This window comes from Gallinula chloropus, assembly GCF_964237585.1.
Source record: "Gallinula chloropus genome assembly, chromosome: 6".
In the NCBI taxonomy this organism is placed as follows: Eukaryota; Metazoa; Chordata; class Aves; order Gruiformes; family Rallidae; genus Gallinula; species Gallinula chloropus.
In genome coordinates this window covers 18,869,883-18,889,047 of record NC_140091.1, presented here as the reverse complement: position 1 = coordinate 18,889,047, position 19,165 = coordinate 18,869,883, and the positions used below count along the sequence as shown (strand labels likewise).

Here is a 19,165-nt window from a genome sequence, read left to right as displayed (position 1 = left end):
CCCCTCAATGCCTGCTCTGGTTTCCTTGCCTTCAATTAAATCCTTTCCTGAGCTTTCGGGAGCACCTTGCCTTGGCCGTGCTAGCGTGCTTGGGATGCTGCTGATAACAGACAATTTCAGCTCATTGGTCTCCACTGGGTGAGGCTGCTGCTCGGTGTACCTGGGAGTTGTATTTTTCTCATTTAGCTTCACTTTTGGGCTCTCTGGTTCCTCAGCAGATGGCATTTTTATCATGTTTTTGGAAAGTCCATATGGCCTACAAGAGAGAGTATCTCTGTAATCGTAACACGCGGCCACCTGTTCTGGTTGTAATGAGCACGGTGAGCATTCCTCTTCATACAGCTACTTAAAAATAGCTGCTTCAATTGAATTTAAAAAAAAAAAAAAAACCACCAACCCTCAGTTAGTTGGGCATCAACACTTTGGCTGCTGAAATAATCAATTAATAATTAAGTGGCTAATTTTAGAACCCAGTGGCCTTGCCCATTCCATTGGACTCACTGTGATCGGAGCAGACAGTGATTGATTGCCCTGCTGACGCTGGGAGGCACATGTGGTGCTGCGGCCAGATGCCGGTGAGGCTTTGAGCTGTTTGTGGCGATGTTTAGAAGGTGAACGCAACTCCATGTTCTGCAGATGAACTTGTCTTTCCTGCTCCGGCGCTTTCCTCTCCATGTTGCTCCAGCTGCTCGCTCACAGCCATCCGTTGGTACTCCTTTCCCTCATACTCTCCCAGGGATAAAACCTGGTCCTCAAAAGGTACCCAGGTGGAGAGGAGGTTGAAACTCTGAGTGAAAATAGGCTTGAAAGGCTTCTTCACTAACCGGCTCCTAATAGAACACCCTGCTAGAATTCTTCATTAAAATACCAACTACTAGTTAACTGTTTCCTAGCTCCCTACTACCAGCCAGATGAGAGGGTGTGGGATTTTTTTTGGCCCAGGCTTTGGGGGAGTCAGAAGGGACTGAGATGCCCAAATCTTTTTATAGGAGTGTTAACTTCATCTGACATCCTTTTGAGAATGAAACCCTTTATTGAATAAGCCTGTCGCAAGGTCATCTTGTTTTAAAGGTAATTAAAACGCCTCAGTGGTAGCGCTGCTCTGGGATGTAGTGTGGACTGTTGGGAGGGTTAATATTTCGGAGGTAGAAGAAACAGGAGCTATGGGGCAGGTCACTTCCCAGCTTTCAGTGCCTGCAGTAATGGGTGCGATAGCTGCTGGGTTTTCACACAATGGGGTAACGCAACAATTGGGTGTAAGTGGTGGAGAAAATCTTGTGTGACTGCTTGGAGCATCTGCTTTTATGTGGCAGGGGGGGTGAGAGAGCCAGATACCTTTTCCCGGAGAAGTTTCTGATCCTGTCGTAGGCAGAGAGCAAGGTGCTGGAAGCAGTTAGAGAGGAAGGCGACTTGCCTGCTGGCCTCGATTTACCAAAGGGATTTCTGGTGCAGCCTCCCTGTCCCACCATGGCTGCAAATTAGCCCATTAATACGGGGGAGAAGCTGCCCTTGCTGGTCTGATGGTGGTTGCTGTAGCCCGATCGATGTAAATCCAGTTATCTCTCAAACCACATGGCATTTCGAGACAGCTGGGTGGTGTTTGTACAACTGAGAGCCCTGCTTTGAAACGCTGTGCAAATACAAAAATAACTGAAGCTATTGGCATTTAAATTCATTTCTCTCTAATCTGTGTGATGAACTTCTTGATGGTGGGTTATTTCAGTGGGAGGAGGGTCAGAGCCATTTTCAGCTGACGGCTGGGTATCACAAGCTGCTCTAGCTCTGTTTCCTTGCATGCGTGTGGCCCTTCTTTTCCAGTGTTTCCAGAATAGCAGGGGATAATTTAATGAAGCTCAACATTAAAAGCTGAAAATGAGGAAAGGAGAAGCTTATTAACCTTGTTGAGCTGGAAAGAGCACTGGGGGTGTTTGGGGCTTGGGTCTTGCAGGGGGTTTCTAGTTGTAGTTTTGTGTTTTCTTGGGGATTGACATTTAGTTGTGCAGAAAATAAAATGTATCTGCTAATTCTCTTGTGGTCCCTTTTATGTGGTTGTGGCACTGTAGCACGTCTGTGAATTAAATCTTAAGAAGAACTGAAATTTAGTCGGTTCTCTCGTTAACAGAAATGCTAATTCTCTTTTGATTGCTCCTCTCCTTTGGCACTAGTACCAAAAACTGAAGGTGTGGAGGTTACCTGTTCAGAATAAGCATGAGAAACTTCATTCCTATTTTCCACAATCCAATTTAAGTAGGAGACAGACTGAAGTTTTAGTTTCAAGTTCTCCAAGAGTCTTCCAAGAGGGGGACAGCTTGAGGAAGGGAGTTAGTGATGGCAGTTGGAGTGGCGAGGGGCCGAGAAGGCAGGCAGGAACGGATAGATTCCTCGCAGCTGGTTTGCACGTGGGCCAAATGGGAGTTCACAGGGGAACAAGTGTATGTGCACACATATGGATGCACCTTTACCCCCCCACTGACTCATTGAAGCGCTGCTTGGACCCCTTCAGACTGAATTTTGGGGCCGTTTTAAGAAGCCTGCTTAACCATTCCTTTGTGCTCATACAGGCTGTTTATCCGCTCGTACAGGCTGTTTATCCTAGATGAGGCTTTAAGTGAGATGTGGAAGCTGTAGGCAGGACTTCCATTGTGAGCTGACGAGACATTCCATGATTAAATCTTGCCCCTTTTTCCTCTCCAGATCACTGTGTTCACTACTACGATCTTCGCAACACTAAGCAGCCAATCATGGTGTTCAAAGGGCATCGCAAGGCAGTCTCCTATGCAAAATTTGTGAGTGGGGAAGAAATTGTCTCTGCGTAAGTATCACCTTTTGAGTAAGCTACAAAGCTTTGTAGCTCTTGCTTTCTGGCGTTCGTTGGGGCCGCTGTGCGGGTTCACCTGCGTGGGTGGGTGCGCTTGGTAGCTGCTGTGCTTTTGGGAAGCAGATCGTTGCTTCTCTTTCTAAGACAAAAATAGAAATTAATTCCTAGTGTCGCTTGGCTCTGCTCTGTCTTGTGGAGCTGAAACAGTAAAGAGGAATATGAACGTGACTAGATGCAGCTTCCAACCGTGAGCCCCAGTTTTTGGGAAGCGGTGGGTGAACTCTGCTTGTACAAAGCTCTGTGGGTGCTGAGGATGCTCCTGCCCGGAGCGCTGCTGCAGCAAAGGTTGCTGGCAGAACCCTGAGGATGATTGGCAGTAAAACATACCTGATGGATGAGAGAAGTGACTGTTTGAAGAGAAGGCTTAACCGTGGCCTGAAAGCAACATGAGCAGGGCCATGGGCATCTTTGCAAAGTCTGTTTTTAGGTTATATGTGGGTTGGGAGGCTAGAAGTTCTGGTTTTGGTCCCAGCAGCATGCAGCTTTCAGCCAGGTTAGGCCTTCCAGTCTGCCATGGAGACTGTAGGAAAAGAAAGGACTTTTGCTGAAGGAAAACATTGGGCAGGTTCTGTTCAGTTACAGATGTTTCTGGACCTGAACCAGATGTGGCTGCCCTGGATCCCAGTAGGTTTTCAGTTGTGTGGGAACGTGCGTGTCCCTCAGATCACACTATGGAAGGTTTGAATGGCCGACTACAAACCTCAATAGACCAGAAATGAGCCACCCTTACACAGTGGGGAAAACACCAGTGACCTTTGCGGTGGGATGCTGCAGGGGACTCTTTGAGCTCAACATGCTCCTGTCTAACTCTGAGGGCAGCAGGGATGGATCGTGGGGGTAGGTCTAGTCCCAGAAAGTCTTCTCTCCTGCCATGGACTAAGCCAATGATTTTCCAGCTTGGCTCTGTCCCGCATCCACATGTGGTTTGCTCCAGAAGCCCAGAGCCAAACCTGGGAGTTTTTAAAATGTGTGTTGAGGTTGCTAGTGAGTTACTCTGAGCTGAGCTTCATGATGGAAGATTCCCCAGTGGCTCCTGGTACTGTTTCCATTTAATTATCTCCTCTCTTCTTATTCCCATTAACATTATAACTCTGTAAGGGTGCAAATTTATACCTAGAACGCAGATAAATTTAATGCTTTGAACCGTATCTGGGTAAGCAGAAAGTGTTTAATAAAAGCAGGAGGAGGAGGCTGGGAATGTTTTTTCAGCCACAATCGAGTGAAGCATCGTATGTGAAATGTTTCAGGACAGAAAGGACCTGTCCTGCTTGGGCTGACCACCTGAAAAGGCTTATCCCACAGTCCTGAGGGGAATGTTGATAGAGCTGTCAGACTTGGACAGGTAACAACGGGATGAGGGGACTATCTGGAAGGGTCGCCTGGTTTGGTTTGGGTTTTTTCTCTGCACCAACAGAAAGAAATGTCAGAGCAGATAATTTTTCTTGTCTGTCTTTTTACAAGTTGAGGAGACAGCAGTAGCGAGTCCCAAAAAATCAAGCACTGATTTCTCTTAAGTAAAAAACAGGTATATTCAGATTCACCAGATCTCTGGCTAAAGCTGTTTTATGGATTGCATTGATTTACTTTGCCTTGTAGAGTTAGATTTTGACCTCAAGGGTGTTCAGAACTGCCTGGTATTTAGCACAACACATTGATTGTGGTGCTGATTTACGGAGAGACAGATTTGACAGAACAGCACATGCATGATGGTTTCTTTGGAGAGGGTATGAAACTAGAAAAGCAGTGTAACTCCAGTGGGATCGATGGCCTTCCCCTCTTCTTGCTGTCCAGTGACAGATAACTATTATGGCACACTTATCCTAAGCGATGCAACCATGGCTAGAGCTCAACAGGAATCTGTGAATCATGGAATAGTTGAGGTTGAAAAAGACCTCCAAGGTCATCTGGTCCAACCGCCCCCCCTACCACTTCTATTACTCACTAACCCATGTCCCTAAGTACCTTATCCAACCTTTCCTTGAACGCCCTGAGGGACAGTGACTCCGTGACCTCACTTGGCTGCCACTGACCCAAGGGATGGTGACTACCACCTCCCTGGGCAACCCGTTCCAATGCCCAACCACTCTTTCTGAGAGGAAATTTCGCCTCATTTCTAACCTGAGCCTCCCCTGGCGCATCTGTCAGCCATTCTCTCTTGTCCTATTGCTGGTTATCTGTGAGAAGAGGCTGACCACAAAAGCATACCATTAATAATAGACTTTAAGTGGTTTTATTTTAATGAAGAGGTCTCAAATATATGCTGCTAAAATACAGAGGTTAAGTGCCTGTGTGATGCCTGTCTTGATGGGTTAGCTAATACCAGAAGCTGTCAGAAGAACCTGAGAGCTCGTAGGCCAGGGATTAATCTTCCACTGCTTTACCCTGCCTTTGGAAAAGTTTAGTTTCTAAGCAACTCTGAAGCTTTTAAAAGCAGTGTTTTAAAAACACGGCAGCCCCAATGGCACAGAAGGGCACCTCCCTCGGTTCAGGGGCCGAAAAAGCAGTCGTGTGTTACTGGCTTTCCCCTTTGTGCTAGCTGTGCTGCTGCTATGATGGTAAAGCCAGGAGGAGGGAAGGGAGAGCGAGCAGGATATGGCACAAGCTGAATGTTCTGTTCCAGACCTGGGATGAGGGATGCACTCCTGCTCAAGTCACGGTATTACAGATAAAGTTCATACCTTTCCTTCCAATCTGACCTCGTGCTATTATTACAAATGACTAACAAATCTTGCAGCAGCTCCCTTATCGCTCCTTTGTCATTCCAGCTGTCATTGAGGACCAAGATAAGGGCTTTGCAGTGTAGCACAAGGTGCATCTCTCCTCTTTTGCACTATATTTTTAGGTAAATGTGACATTGGTGTGGGACCAATGTCTTATGTCACTGATAATATTTGATGAACGTTGGGAGGTTTTTATATGGGGTTGGGTTTTTTCCACTTCAACTCTAAATATTCAGAAAGCAGCAAGGTTGGGTGGCACGACCTGCGTGAGGGATGTTTTCTGCCTCCACTCCCACTCGGGAGGCTGGCAGGTTCTGCTCCTGGTTTCTCTTGGATTTAGGATCAAATTGAGCCCTGCCAGGCAGACCAGACTATCTCTGCTTTTTTTTTTTTTTCCTTCTCCTGCCAAAGGGAAAGTGTTTGCTCACAGTAAATAGAAAAACATTTTGAAGGCAGGTATGTTTGCACGTGGGGGAACAATGGAAAACATCAATTTTGATTTAATCCCAACGGAGTTTGTGTATTTTAATAGTAATATTTAGCTTTGCTGCCAAGGTGAGGAAAAAAGTGGAAGCGTTGAGATCTGTATCTATACAGTCTCAGTTACACATGAGGAAAATACATCAATTTAATGCTAATAGTAACTGTGAGTGTAGGTTTTTGCACGCTGCTGCTTGGTGTTGAGCAGGAGGAGGAGGAGAACACGCTTCCTGGGTGGTTGGAGAGGGAGGAGACTGCTTCCTACTCAGGTCCTGTCACAGCAGGAATGAGTGTTGCACCAGCACAGAGAGAGGAACAGATTTTTGTCTAACGCAGTAGAGTCTTTAAGATAAATTCAGTGTGTCCTGGATCTGTGAGGATCTGAAGGAGGCAGTGGTGGCCCAGAGGCCCTCCAAAGTGGGGGACCCTCTGATTGATAAGAAGAGTAATACTTTGGGGAAGTGTTTGTTGTTTTTATTTGAACATGTAGCATGTCTCAACAGGCTTCTAAAATAACACAGTACCTTTCCAAGCTCAAGCTGAGTTGCAGATGATACCAACTGGGATAAATCTGGACCGCACTGAGACTCCCTATGTTGACCTTGCAAGTAGGGTGCTTGCTAGGTTGCAAGCAAAGGGTAGCAGCCATACAGCATCAGGGTAACTTTAGGTATCGTTTTCAGGTCAACAGACAGTCAGCTGAAGCTGTGGAACGTAGGGAAGCCTCACTGCTTGCGGTCCTTCAAGGGTCACATCAATGAGAAGAATTTTGTAGGGCTCGCATCCAATGGAGACTACATCGCCTGTGGTAAGTAGGGCAGCCGTCATGGCAGATGCTGATGGGACTGCTTAGAGCTGGTGCCTCTCCAGTTGCAAAGCACACTGGCAGTTGTGCTGTGTAGCTGTGTGGGCTTTTTAATAGAGGATTATTCTGAATTTATGCACTCCTTCCCTTCCCAGGGAATGCCATAAGGAGCCCTGATCTCAGGGGATTCTGTACTTGGTTTTCTCCCATCTCGGATGATTTCTTCATATATGACAGTTCAGGCTTGCTGTTGCCAAAAGTTAACTGCTAACATAGCCACTGCACTGCTGATAAAACTTCTGTCTCTCAAGTTGTTCAGCTGACACATCCTCATGCATCTTCCTAATGAAAGGTGGTGGCCTGGGCCACAAGAGTGGTCCTGGATGTGTGTCACTTGGCATGGGAGTGTGCATGGCAAAGCACTGAGGCTCTCATTGTGGGCAGCTCCCTAGAAGACCAAATCATCCCGAAACAGCTACCCCTTTGGAGGTTTCTGTCTCTTCATTGCTTAAGTTGGACTGTTGAACCTCTGTAAATCCACAGGTCTTAGTGGGAAAGCAGTGACAGGCTGATTGCTGTGGGATGAGCATGAGAGCTGTGCCAGCACCGAAGGGAGGACCTTAGCTTGTGTGGACTCTGATCTCTGTACAGCTTGCAAGGCAGAAATCAGGATGGATTTCTAAATGAAGCCTGCACACTGTCTAGTCTCTCTTACTTAAACCTCCACAGACCAAACTGTCATACTCGATTACAGCAAGCAAAGCTGTGACAGTGCTACCTGCCTTGGAGCTGTAACGCTGCGCAGGCTGGGTGTAGCAGTGTTTCATGGGGTAATGTGGGTGCTCTGCCCTCAGGGACTTAGGGGGACAGTTGGGAACCTGTATGTTTTGCGAGTCCACTGCATGCTGCAGTTGTCTTGTAATAAAACCTGGTCCTGTTATTAAGAATTGTGAAAGTTTGCTGTGGAGCATTTCCAGTTGCCAAGGCACAGTGAGCGTGACGGTAACTACAAGGAGGAAACGTCTGGTCTTGTCTTAAATAATGAAAGAGCAAAGAAACCTTATTTCTGTGTCTGCTGCCTGAACCTGATATCGTATGTTTGGGTTTTTTTGATTTCTAGGAAGTGAAAATAATTCCCTTTACCTGTACTACAAGGGCCTCTCAAAGACACTGCTGACATTCAAGTTTGATACGGTCAAAAGTGTCCTGGACAAGGACCGGAAAGAAGATGACACAAACGAGTTTGTGAGTGCTGTGTGCTGGAGGGCACTACCGGATGGGGTAAGCTTTCTGTTCAGACACTCGGGTGGGTGCGAAAGGAGTGCCTCCTGCTTTGTCACAGAATGGCTTTGCCAAGGGTTTGGCGGCACTCGGTATTTTCCTGTTCATGAGGTCTGGAATATCTCCAGAGAAGAAGACTCCATGCCCCCCTGGACAGCCTGTCCCAGGGCTCCCTCACCCTCACTGGGAAGTTCTTCAGCATATTGTTGCAGAACTTCCCGGGCTCCAACTTGAGGCCATCGCCCCTTGTCCTGTCCACACAGACACTGAGAAGAGGCTGGTCATTTCCCCCATGTCCCACCCTTCAGATACTGATAAATGCTGATCAGTTCCCCTCTCAGGCTTCTTTCCTGAAGACTGAACAGCTCCAGGTCACTCAGCCTTTCCTCATAGGGTTGATGCGCCAGGCCTTTAATCATCTTTATAGCCCTCCGCTGGACTCTCTCCAGGAGATCCCTGTATTTTCTATACTGGAGAGACCAGAACTGGACACAACACTCCAGGTGGGGCCTGACAAGGGCAGAACAGAGGGGCAAGATCACATCCTTGACCTGCTGGCCACACTCCTTTTAATGCATCCCATTGTTGCTTCAATGAAGGCACCTGCAGGTACTCTGTATGTGCTGGCTCCCTGAAATACAACCCTATGTTTAGGTGAGTAGATAATGTAAAGAAGGTGAGCCCAGGCTGAATTCATACACGTAGTGTGTGTACTAATGCTGCAGGCAGACCTGACGCAGCTTTGGTGAGAGTGGCCCTTCAGCGCAGTGCTGCCCTGGGAACACTATGCTGCTTTCAAATTCAGAGTGCTCTTGAAAACCTTTCATAAAAACCCCAAAACTCGAGCAAATAACTTCCTTATATGTATGAGGGTTTGCAGATCAGATACTTAATGGGCTTGTTGAGTGTGGGTGGAGAGGAGCTCATCCTAAATAGTCTTCCAAGCAGCTGATAGTGGAATGATGCCTAATTAATGTCCTGAGATGATGTGTTCACAAAGCTAGTGTTTTGGAAGGGTAGGGTGGACCAATCTGCTTCTTTCTGAAGAAACTGCCCCCACAACTGTGATTCAGTTGTCACTGGGGTAAACTCACTTTGCATAGACCCTTCTGGATCAAAACAAATATAAACCCCAGTGTCTGAAACTGCGCTTTGGAGTTAAACGGTGGTTTGAACGGTGGGCATGAGAATTGGCGGTGTCGGGTCACTGTTGTCTTTCTGGCTGGGGATTTAGGAGGATTTAATCTATGCAGATGCGGTGCCTCAGATGAAGAGTGGCCGTGGGAAGTTGTGTAATTCTGTTGTGTAATTTCTGCCGAATAGCAAAACCCAAGCTGTGGGAACCGAGTGCCCAGAATGGCCTTTCCCCGAGCTGGGTTGGGTTGTCCTGCTCACTGACCTCCCAGCAGCTTCTCTACGGACAGCAGCGAAGTCTAATTCCAGTGGTGCTTCTGTTGCTGTCTGCTCCTTATCAGTCTTTTCCCTGGTTGACGTGCTTAAGTGACTGAGAAGCTTCAGAGCAGTTACCGGAGGTGTTGAGCAACTCTCCATAACCAATATGAAAACACTGTGCAAATATGCAGCACTTAAATCAGGCCCATCCAGATCGTGCCAAATAACGTTCAGGCTTCACTTCATTAAGCACTGTTCAATGTCCGTCACTATTCCAATCATTTTCTTTTCCATCTGTCCTCTGCTTTTCCCTGGGTTCTTAAATTAGCCTGTTTCTCCCATCGCAGCCACAGAACCTGGTGCTCTTTTGTAAAGAAAACAGCAAAAAAAAAATAAGCTTTCTGGTGGTCTGCAAGCCACTGGCTGAGTGTTTTGCTCCTGTGTTTTACCTCTGCCTGTGGTGCATGCCATTCTTCTCTACACATGGAGCTGAGAGGCCTTAATCCTTCCTTGCACCATATCTTCAGCCCCCTCAAGATGAGAAGTACTCTTCACTACTGCAGCCACACATTTCTCTTCCCTCTTGTATTGGCACAGCGGTCCTCTGACCTAGCTGAGACTTTGCACATGTACTTAGGAAATTGAATTACTGTACAGCCAAAGGTCACTTATGCCCACAAAGTCTCAGTGGAGTGATGAAACTTATTCTCAGTTTTGATAATGTTGTGTAAATTTGGCGTAAGATTTATTTGGGTTTTTTCAATTAGGCTTCATATATACAGGCATCCCTAAAAGCTGGCATGTTTTGTAACGACGCTCTGATGAGCTAGAGAAGGCCTTTGCCTCACAGCATTGTCACCTGGAGCTGGGGAACCCACAGCCTATTTCTGACTTAATTGCTGACTTTGATCCTGGGTGAGTCACTCTGCCTTTAATTTCCTAATTATTAGAGTTACTGCACCTACCTCTCACCACTAGCAGCAATCGTGCCTGCTCTGCCGAAGGGTTCCTACATCCAAGCAGCAGCAGCAGCACAGAGACCAGCGTGGGCTGGGAAACCTGCCCTGGAGCCGCAGGGAAGCACAGCAAGGAAACTTCATGCTCCTCTCTATGCCTTGCTGGGCTGGTTCAAAGCTGTCTCCATGCCACAGTTATTGGGCAGTAGCTCCAGTTCAATATCTGGAATGTTTCCAAGGGGGGACATGTGCCAGCCTTTGCCCAGGTAGAGCAGGCTTCCCTGGTTTCCCTACGGTGTTGCTCTCAAAGATTGTTCTTTAATTAACATTTGGAGATAAGGAGTTAAGTTTCAGATCTGTCAGCTATCTCTCGAGGCAGGAGTATGTGTACTCCTTCATTCCATGCACTTGAATGCAAAATCTCAGATCCTAATTAAAACTTAACTGAAACTTTCAGATGAAATGTCATTGATTCTTAAATCTATTTTTGTGTAATTCAAGCTTTTACTTCCTTCTGAGCCAAAGCCAAGCTGTGCTAGCAGCCTGTGCCAGAACCCATCTTTATTTTTGTTCCCCCCTGGCATGGATTTTGCTTTGCTTAGGAAGATGCAGGGACCTTTTCGTTAGAGCTGTCACCTTTCCAACCACAGAAGTCCAGCTGGTGCCTTTTCCCAACCTCTGTCAAAGCCGTAATGAGAGAGAGAAATCATTCTCCATAAAAGCTTATTTGTGTTTTGCATTGGGCTTTTGCTCCCTTTTAACCTACTTGGTGCTGCTGGTTTTGGTGCTGTTTTGGATAAGGGTGTAAATAGGCAGTTTAATATATTTAAAATAGTTCTTATTGATAGTTTGTGGGGAAAAGCATTTCTTGCTTGTCATTTTACTCTTAAAAATTGATTGATATTTAAAGTAGAAGAAGCTTCAGAACACTTTTGACCTGAGTGAACTGATAAACATGAATTAGACATGGAGGTGCATTTCAGAGCCTTCCTTGAACCAAATCCCTTTATTTCCCCGGGCAAAGATTTTTATTATATACCTGTTGCTGTCCTTTGTTTCTGAGACCTTGGCAAGATTAATCAGATTGAGTTGAAACATGAATCTGGAATTGATTGGAAAATACATTCATCTCTTTCATTAGCATGTACACACACTATGCTCTTGCATATGGGGATGCTCCTCCATGGAAAAAGGAAATCGTAGGCGTGATAGTGGCTCGTTGCAGCGAGGTGGGTAGTGATGTTATATCTATCTTGGGAGGGTCACTCCAGTGTTGTCTAGCTATGTGGCTAGTAGCTGGAAGAGGTTGGTTTGTACTTTGTTGTCCCTTACATGTCCTACGTGATGTTTTCCCCATCCCCAAAGGGGACACCTTTTGTTTGGACCTGCTTTGCCGTACTGCAGTTTGAGACGTGCCTCATATATCTGTGTTAAATAATTGCATCTCAAGTAGCCCCTTTCCCAGTCACGGTTAGCGTTTCTCAGAAGGAAGCTGTCAAAAAAAGAGAAACCAAGGCTGAACCAGGGCTCCCAGGACAGCAAAAAGGTATTGCTGCTGAACACAGAAGCAATTTGATTATGTAGATTAAGCATGGCTCAATCTATCATAATCACTGAAAAGAAGCCATTTAATTTTGTACCTGTTTGTGTGAGTATTCATTTCTGCTGATAAGCAGGTTAGCTGGGGAAAGATTTCTCAAGCAGAAATGTTGGGGCTTTGATACCGGTAAGGAGATGCAGATAGGAGCAGGGGAAAGCCATGCAAAGTAGCTTAGGTAGAGCTTTCTGGACATGTTGATTTGGCTTTTTTGTCTTTGAGGGGTAAAGAAGGGAAATCCACTGAGAACAGCAGTGCAGACCTGAGCCAAGTCATCTTGCTGCTGTGAGCAGGTGGCTGCTGGCACATGCTGGATGGATGCTGAGGTCTCCTGGTGCTTGGGTAGAAGGCTTTCAGAGCAGTGAAAGCATCTCCAGAGAGCAGAAACCCATGGATGTGTTTTCTCACTTCATTGTCGCTCTTCAAAAGTCATTTTAGTTTAGGAGAGTCTCCAAACTCCGAATTTGGAGTGAGAGAAGTAAGAGAAGCGGGCTCTGGGGCTCCAGGGTTCAGGTTACCTTTAGGCACTGTCATATGATGGAAGTATCTTCATAATTAGTCTTGTATGTCTGAACTTCTCTTTGTTAACCAAAGAGGGTGGAAGTGCTTCCTTCAAATAGGTTTTTGGTGTGTCTCTTCAGAAAGCAAGCTTTTCTTCCATTTATTTTTTTTTCTTCTCCTCTGAACATCCAGCTTTGTTTCTTAATGATGTCTGGCTTGAATTCTTTAAATAGAAACCTATAATTGTACCGCAATAAGCCGGTCACTTAATAGGGCTGTAATCTTGTTCGCTGATGAAAAGTAGCCATCCTTTGTTTCCCAGTAGCCTAATAAATGGTACACAACATACACAAGAGCTAGTCAGGGACTGTGATAATTTACAATCAGCAAATTGGCTCCCTTCATTGGAATTAATTTAGCCAATACAAATTATTTTGGAAAGTGATTCATTGCCATTTTAAAGCGCTAATTAATTTGGATGACTTATGAACATTAAAAATGAAGTCTCCTTTGTCATTCCCAAATAACCAAATGCTTATTCGGTGTCGTTCTTATGTAACTTGTATCGACTGCGATCATGTCTCTTGTACCTGGAAATAAGAACTCAGTGGGATTTGGGGTTGGTTTTTTGGGGGGAGGGGGAAGGAGTGTGAGGCTTCATTTGGATTTTTATTTTGTTCTGTTTTGCTGCTGTAATTTTAAAAGCTCAAAATTGGTGAGAATTTTTGACTATCAGCTTCGACCTGGTGCTTCATTTCTGCAGCATCCTCAACTAGTTGTTCCAATGTCGGTTAAGATACACTGAGGCTGTAACCTAAAGCTTCCCAGATAAATGCCTGCCTGGAGTAATCAGAGCTGAGCTGTCCCTTGCCTGCCTCCAACACCAGCTGCTGGCACAGGTAGCAATGCAAGTTGCTCCTACTGCAGTGTTTTCAGGGAGAGACCCTGCTGCTTTCTGACTCATCCTTTCGTTCCTAGAGCAGGGCTGGCCCCCAGCATCCGTGTGCAGCATCTCCCAAGGCAGTATTCTTGCTGGTTATTCTTGTGTGCTGTACCACATTCCTGCTTCACCCTGAAAATGCGGGCTGCCTTGGTCTTCATCGTGTCTCTCTCACCGTTGAAATGCACAGCAGTTTATAGGAGACTGAGAACAATCAGCTTGTAAGAAAAGCAAGGAGATATGACTTTGATCGCATTTATTCTGCAGTTTGGGGTGGGTTTGGGGTTTTTTTTCCTCCTCCTGAAAATCTTCAAAGATTTTCCTCCCTCCTGTGGAAGCTGTCTGAGCCCCGTAGCATGCTGGCTCTGCAGCTCACAGCTGTTGGTGTGCTGGCTTCCCACTCCTCTCAACATGCCCTCTGCTCTCTGGCCATTGGCAGTGCTTTAAATGAGAAGTTTTCTTTGATTTTTCTATTACTGTGCTGCTTCATGCTTTCCTCAGGTAGTAAATATCTTCTTATTTCTCTTCCATCCCACCTTTTTCATGTCTGTTCTTCCCTTACTCAGTTGAAAAATCTCAAATCTTCATTAAAAACAAGTGAGACTCAGGATATCAAAACATACACTATACATACTTGATTTATTTCACCCTGTGACGTATGTATACACATCATCTCTGCTGCTCAAAAAATCTTTCCATATGCAAAATAATCTCTACTTGGCAGATAAAAGATGTCATGAGTTCAGTTTGTTGCTTGTCGTGCCGAACGTGCTTATATACTTCCATCCCTGTATCTTTTCGGGTGCTTTTTTTAGACTCAATTCTTTTTTTTCCCTGTGGCTAAGGAGACTTAATGAAATGCTTGGGTGACCAAAAATATTTCCCCCCTCATCATAACCCTTGGGATCCAACAGCAGGGAACTTTGGGGGAGGGGGAGGAATCATACTCTGTTATTAACAGTCCGTGCATTATATTGGAACCTCGGTGTGTTGACTCTTCGGTCCCTGTGAAAGCCCATCTTGATAATGTGATTATGCAAATGACAGGCTTTAGGAGAAAGTGTTTAATTTGGAGTCTTTTGCAGAAGAAGAAAAAATACCAGGAAATGTTGTCTCAGAGTTGCCTCTCCCCGGTTGCTGGATGCCCTCCAATATTCCTCCTGGTGAGGGGGTGAAGGGAGTCAGGAACTACCATGAGAACCTCAACCTCTGACTGCTCCCCTCTAGCGGGTTCGGGAGGCAAAAGATGTATTCCACCACAAGCCAGCAGTGTGGCCAAGAAGGCCAAGGACATCCTGGCATCTATCAGACACAGTGTGGCCAGGAGGTCCAGGGCAGTGATTGTGCCCCTGTAAGGTTGCACCTCAAATGCTGGGTTCAGGTCTGGGCCCCTCACTACAAAAAGGACATTAAGGTCCTTGAGCATGTCCTGAGAAGGGCAACCAGGCTGAGGAAGGGACTGGAGAGCAAACCTTCCGAGGAGCGACTGAGGGAGCTGGGGGTGTTCAGCCTGGAGAAGAGGAGGCTGAGGGGAGACCTTATCACTGCCTACACTGACCTGACAGGAGGGTGTAGAGAGGTGGGCGATGATCTCTTCAGCCAGGTGATAGGAGATGGGATGAGGGGGAATGTCACAAAGCTGTGCCAGAGCAGGGTCAGATTGGATATTAGGAACAAGCTCTTCACTGAAAGGGTTATCAGGCACTGGAACAGGCTGACGGGGGAGGGGTTTGAATCACTGACCCTGGGTGTGTTTAACACAGGTAGATGAGCTGCTCAGGGATATGGTTTAGCATAGGACAGAACAGTTGGACTTTAAGGTCTCTTCCAACCTTGTGATTCTGTGGTTTCTTGTGTTGTTTCCAGGGCTGGCAGTGGGAGGCCAGCAGGTACATCAGCTCCTCTGTTAACTCTTCCTTTGCCAGAGGCAGAAGGGCTGGCTGCAATGCCACTCCAAACAGAGGGGAAGAGTCTGTCACTTTTGTTCAGCTCTAGAAGTTCAGGTCCCCTGTGATACTGCAGCATTCTGATACCATTTCAGCTTCTATTTTAAGAATAGCTTCTCCAAGAAATGTAGGTGGCTCAGGTTTTTCTTCTTCGTTGGTTTTGAGTTTACATTTTCAAACTTGGGTTCTCTTTCCTTCTGCAAGCTGAAGCTTTTTTTTCTTCCCTGAATAATCGCAGGGAATTGCCAAGGGGTTGATGGGGTTTTTTTGAAGTGAAGGCAGATCAAAGTCACACATGTTTTGTGAATGAAGGCAGCATTTACTCTTTCAGACTCTTAGAGCTGATATTTGCTTACCAATGTGTCTCTTCTAATGCCAAGAGAGTTAGGCAGCATGCTGTCGATAGGACCAAGGTCCTCCTTAGAGTCATCTCTTTCCTAAAGCGTGCAAATGACATAGTGGTCAGTGTAACTCTGAGTACTGTTGGCATTACGGTTCCAGTAGCTGATCGCGGCAGTGCAGCCGTACGGATAACGGGTTGCAGTTCATTGCCAGTGGAAGTGGAGGTCCAAGCAGGCTCTCCTTGTTTCCTAGGCTTTAAAAAATAAACAGCATCCCAATGCAGTTCCAAATTGTATTGCTATGATACATGCTCCAAACCGGGAGCGCTACAGAGTATGTGGGCAGCTGTCATTAAGCTTGTAAGTGGAGGTTTCTCTCTTGTTGTGACTCTGCTGCTTTAGTAACCATTGGCTTTTTATTTGAGTACAAGGCAGGGTTTTAACAGGTATAGCCCAGTCAGGAATTCTCCTGGAACCTGGACTTTGTCCTGACTCCATCCCAAGTTACAAGGTAGAGGCTGGAGCACAGTGCTTTGTGTCGTGTGGCCCTTCACAGAACTCAAAACGCTGCAGCATTATAGAAGCTCTGTTGTGTTAGGGTGATACTCAGGGTGACCCTTCTATCGCACACTGGGGTGGAGGGAGACAACGAGCAGACTCGTATGCAGAAGCAGTTGCTTTTAGAACTAAATAATTGTCCAGCCATAGTTTCCTTTCCCCTTCCACCCTCTGCAGTGCTGCTGTTGCGCCCATTGGTCTGAACTCTGATTCATATCCTGCTGGCTTCTGGAGACACTCATTAAATAATTGATTAGGCTGTTGTAAGGTTTGGGGGTTGGGTTTGGGTTTGGCAGATGATGCCTCGAAATGTACTTGCTCTGAGTTGTGAGCTCCTCTCTTCCCCTGCTTGTTCTCAGTGTTGTGCCTTTGTCTCGTGGGCATTTCATCCTCTCTTGCCGTAGGGATTAGCGGTTGCAGGCCTGCACTCTGTTCTCCACAGCTCTTGGCTTCTGGGTGGGAAGCTCATCCCTAGTTTTTCTGGTGGTTTTATCATGTATTTTATGTATCGTGTCCTGGAGCAGATCCCCCTGAAAGCAGTAAGTCATTGGAGGAGCCAGGCATGGTTTGCAAGTACTGAACCAGCACCTGTTGAATCATAGAATCCCAGAGTGCATTAGGTGGGAAGGGACCTTTAGAGGTCATCTAGTCCAACCCCTGCAGTAAGCAGGGACATCTTCACTACATCAGGTCACTCAGAGCCCCATCAAGCCCGACCCTGAATGTCTCCAGGGATGGGACCTTCACCACCTCTCTGGGCAGTCTGTGCCGGTGTCTCACCACCCTCAAAGTGAAAAGCTTTTTCTCAAGGTCTCATCTAAACCCACCTTGCTCTAGTTTAAACCCACTGCCCCCCGTCCTATTGTTCCATGCCCTTACAAACAGCCATTCCCAGCTTTCCAGTAGGTGCCTTCAGGGGCTGGAAGGGGCTCCGAGGTCCCCTCGGAGACTTCTTGTCTCCAGGCTGAACCACCCCAACTCTCTTAGCCTGTCTTCATAGGAGAGGTGCTCCAGCCTTTGGATCATCCTCGTGGCATCCTCTGGACCTGCTCCAAGAGGTCCATGTCCTTCCTGTGCTGAGGGCTCCAGAGCTGGACGCAGCACTACAGGGGTAGTTTTTCTTGCCAAAACTGAGGGGTAGAATCACCTCTCAATCTGCTGGCCATGCTTCTTGTGATGCAGCTCAGGATGCATGATCTCAAGATCCACCAAAAGCTGGTCCCCTCTGCTTCAGAGCACCTCCTGTGTGAGCAGCCTTCACTTCACTTCCCTCTGTTGGGTTTGTTGGGATTTTTTTGAAGTCCCCTCTATCTGTTGCGGTCTCTGGTTGACAGGAAGGTGTGAGCATTCAGAGCTCAGCTCTGCGAGTCGGGCTGTATTTGGTGTTTCATGAGGCAGATGGGAGCTGCAGGGGTAAAGCTGGATTTCTCAGTACTTAGTGCTAAAGTAGGACTCTGGTTTCAGACCAGCAAGAGAGAGTGAAGTAGGTTTTGAAAAGCCATTGGCATTGGGCTAACCACTGCCTTTGAAGTTGGCTTCAATGCGGCAGCAGAATTCCCACATCGAGGGTGTTTGAAACCCTCTCTGCTGGTGGTCTGCTGTCGCTGCTGTTTGAAGGTGGGTTTATAACCTCATTCCCTCTAACAAGTGGCACTGCTTCAGCTGCAGTCGAAGCAACCTCACGATATTGTCTTTTCCCTCTTTTGTGTTTCCTCCATTCTTCAGCGTGCCTACCGATGGCGAGTCCTGCCGGGCCACCGCTGTTCAGCAGTTGCAGCTTGCAAGCTGCATCAACCTTTTGCTCTAATGCTCCTAATTAAGCAGTTTTAATGGCAGGATTTAATGTTTTACAGAGTCTAAGTGAAGTGGAAAAAATACGAACTGATTCTTACTATTTTTTTGTCTTTCCAGCACAAGATTTTGATCCGATAATTTAACCTCCGGGGGAAACGGAAGTAGAAGCGTTGTTGATGCACAGGTGGTTTTCACTGCAAAAGCTTTACTTGATGTAGGTCTCTGCATTAATATAGTTACCACTTGGCTTTGGGCAACTGTTCCAAAGGTTTTCATGTGCTTTATGCCCTTCTGTTAGCAGTAACAAAACCCCAGAGCATTTTGAAACCTCCTAACTTGTGACCGGCTCGATGCGGACTGTATGTGGGGGCATTAGTAAAGCAGGAATTAAGGCTTGTTAGAGGTTCCTTGTAAGGAGAAAAAAAAAAAAAAAAAAAAACCCAAACCACAACTGCTTAGACTGGCGTCCTGACAGCAAGGCAGATTTATATCCTTTTAGTCTATTTAAATAAGACTTCATTTCCTTTCGGTGATGTTCAAATTCTAGCTTCTCACTAGATGACCTCTCTACACATATATGCGGTGAAAACAGTCACTCCTTTGAAAGCAGTCTCACATCTGAATTGAATCTACCTGGATATGTAATTAGGATATGTAATTATTTCATATAGGATACGCAGAGAATTATAATAATCAGCCCTTTCTAAGGAGGAGAAAATTAGTATGTCAGGGAAGTTAGGTTTCATCAGTTAATGAGTACCTTTTAGACAGAAGCGATGCCGTTCAACCTGGGGTCATGCAGCTGAGCGGAGTTGTGCTCACCCTTGCATCCTGCTTCAGGCAGTTCTGTCTCTGATACGTTACTGTACATCATACTGGCTTCCAGAAAATTCTTACCTGGCCACTGAAGCTGGAGAGAAGGGAGCTGTTGGGTGCAGTGCTGGGTTGTCAAGTTTGACTTCAGTTAAGTTTAACG

General features: G+C 46.3%; 1 protein-coding gene across 1 annotated transcript in view; it reads left to right on the top strand.

Moving 5' to 3' along the window:
- Positions 1 to 19,165, top strand: part of COP1 (COP1 E3 ubiquitin ligase) — a gene marked incomplete at its 5' end in the record, with an annotated part of 130,357 nt that overhangs the window by 89,549 nt on the left and 21,643 nt on the right. The window contains 3 exons of the mRNA XM_084266117.1: positions 2,695 to 2,812; positions 6,762 to 6,886; positions 8,004 to 8,164. Of these exons, the coding sequence (XP_084122243.1) occupies positions 2,695 to 2,812; positions 6,762 to 6,886; positions 8,004 to 8,164 (404 nt within the window). The remainder of the gene's footprint in view (positions 1 to 2,694; positions 2,813 to 6,761; positions 6,887 to 8,003; positions 8,165 to 19,165) is intronic.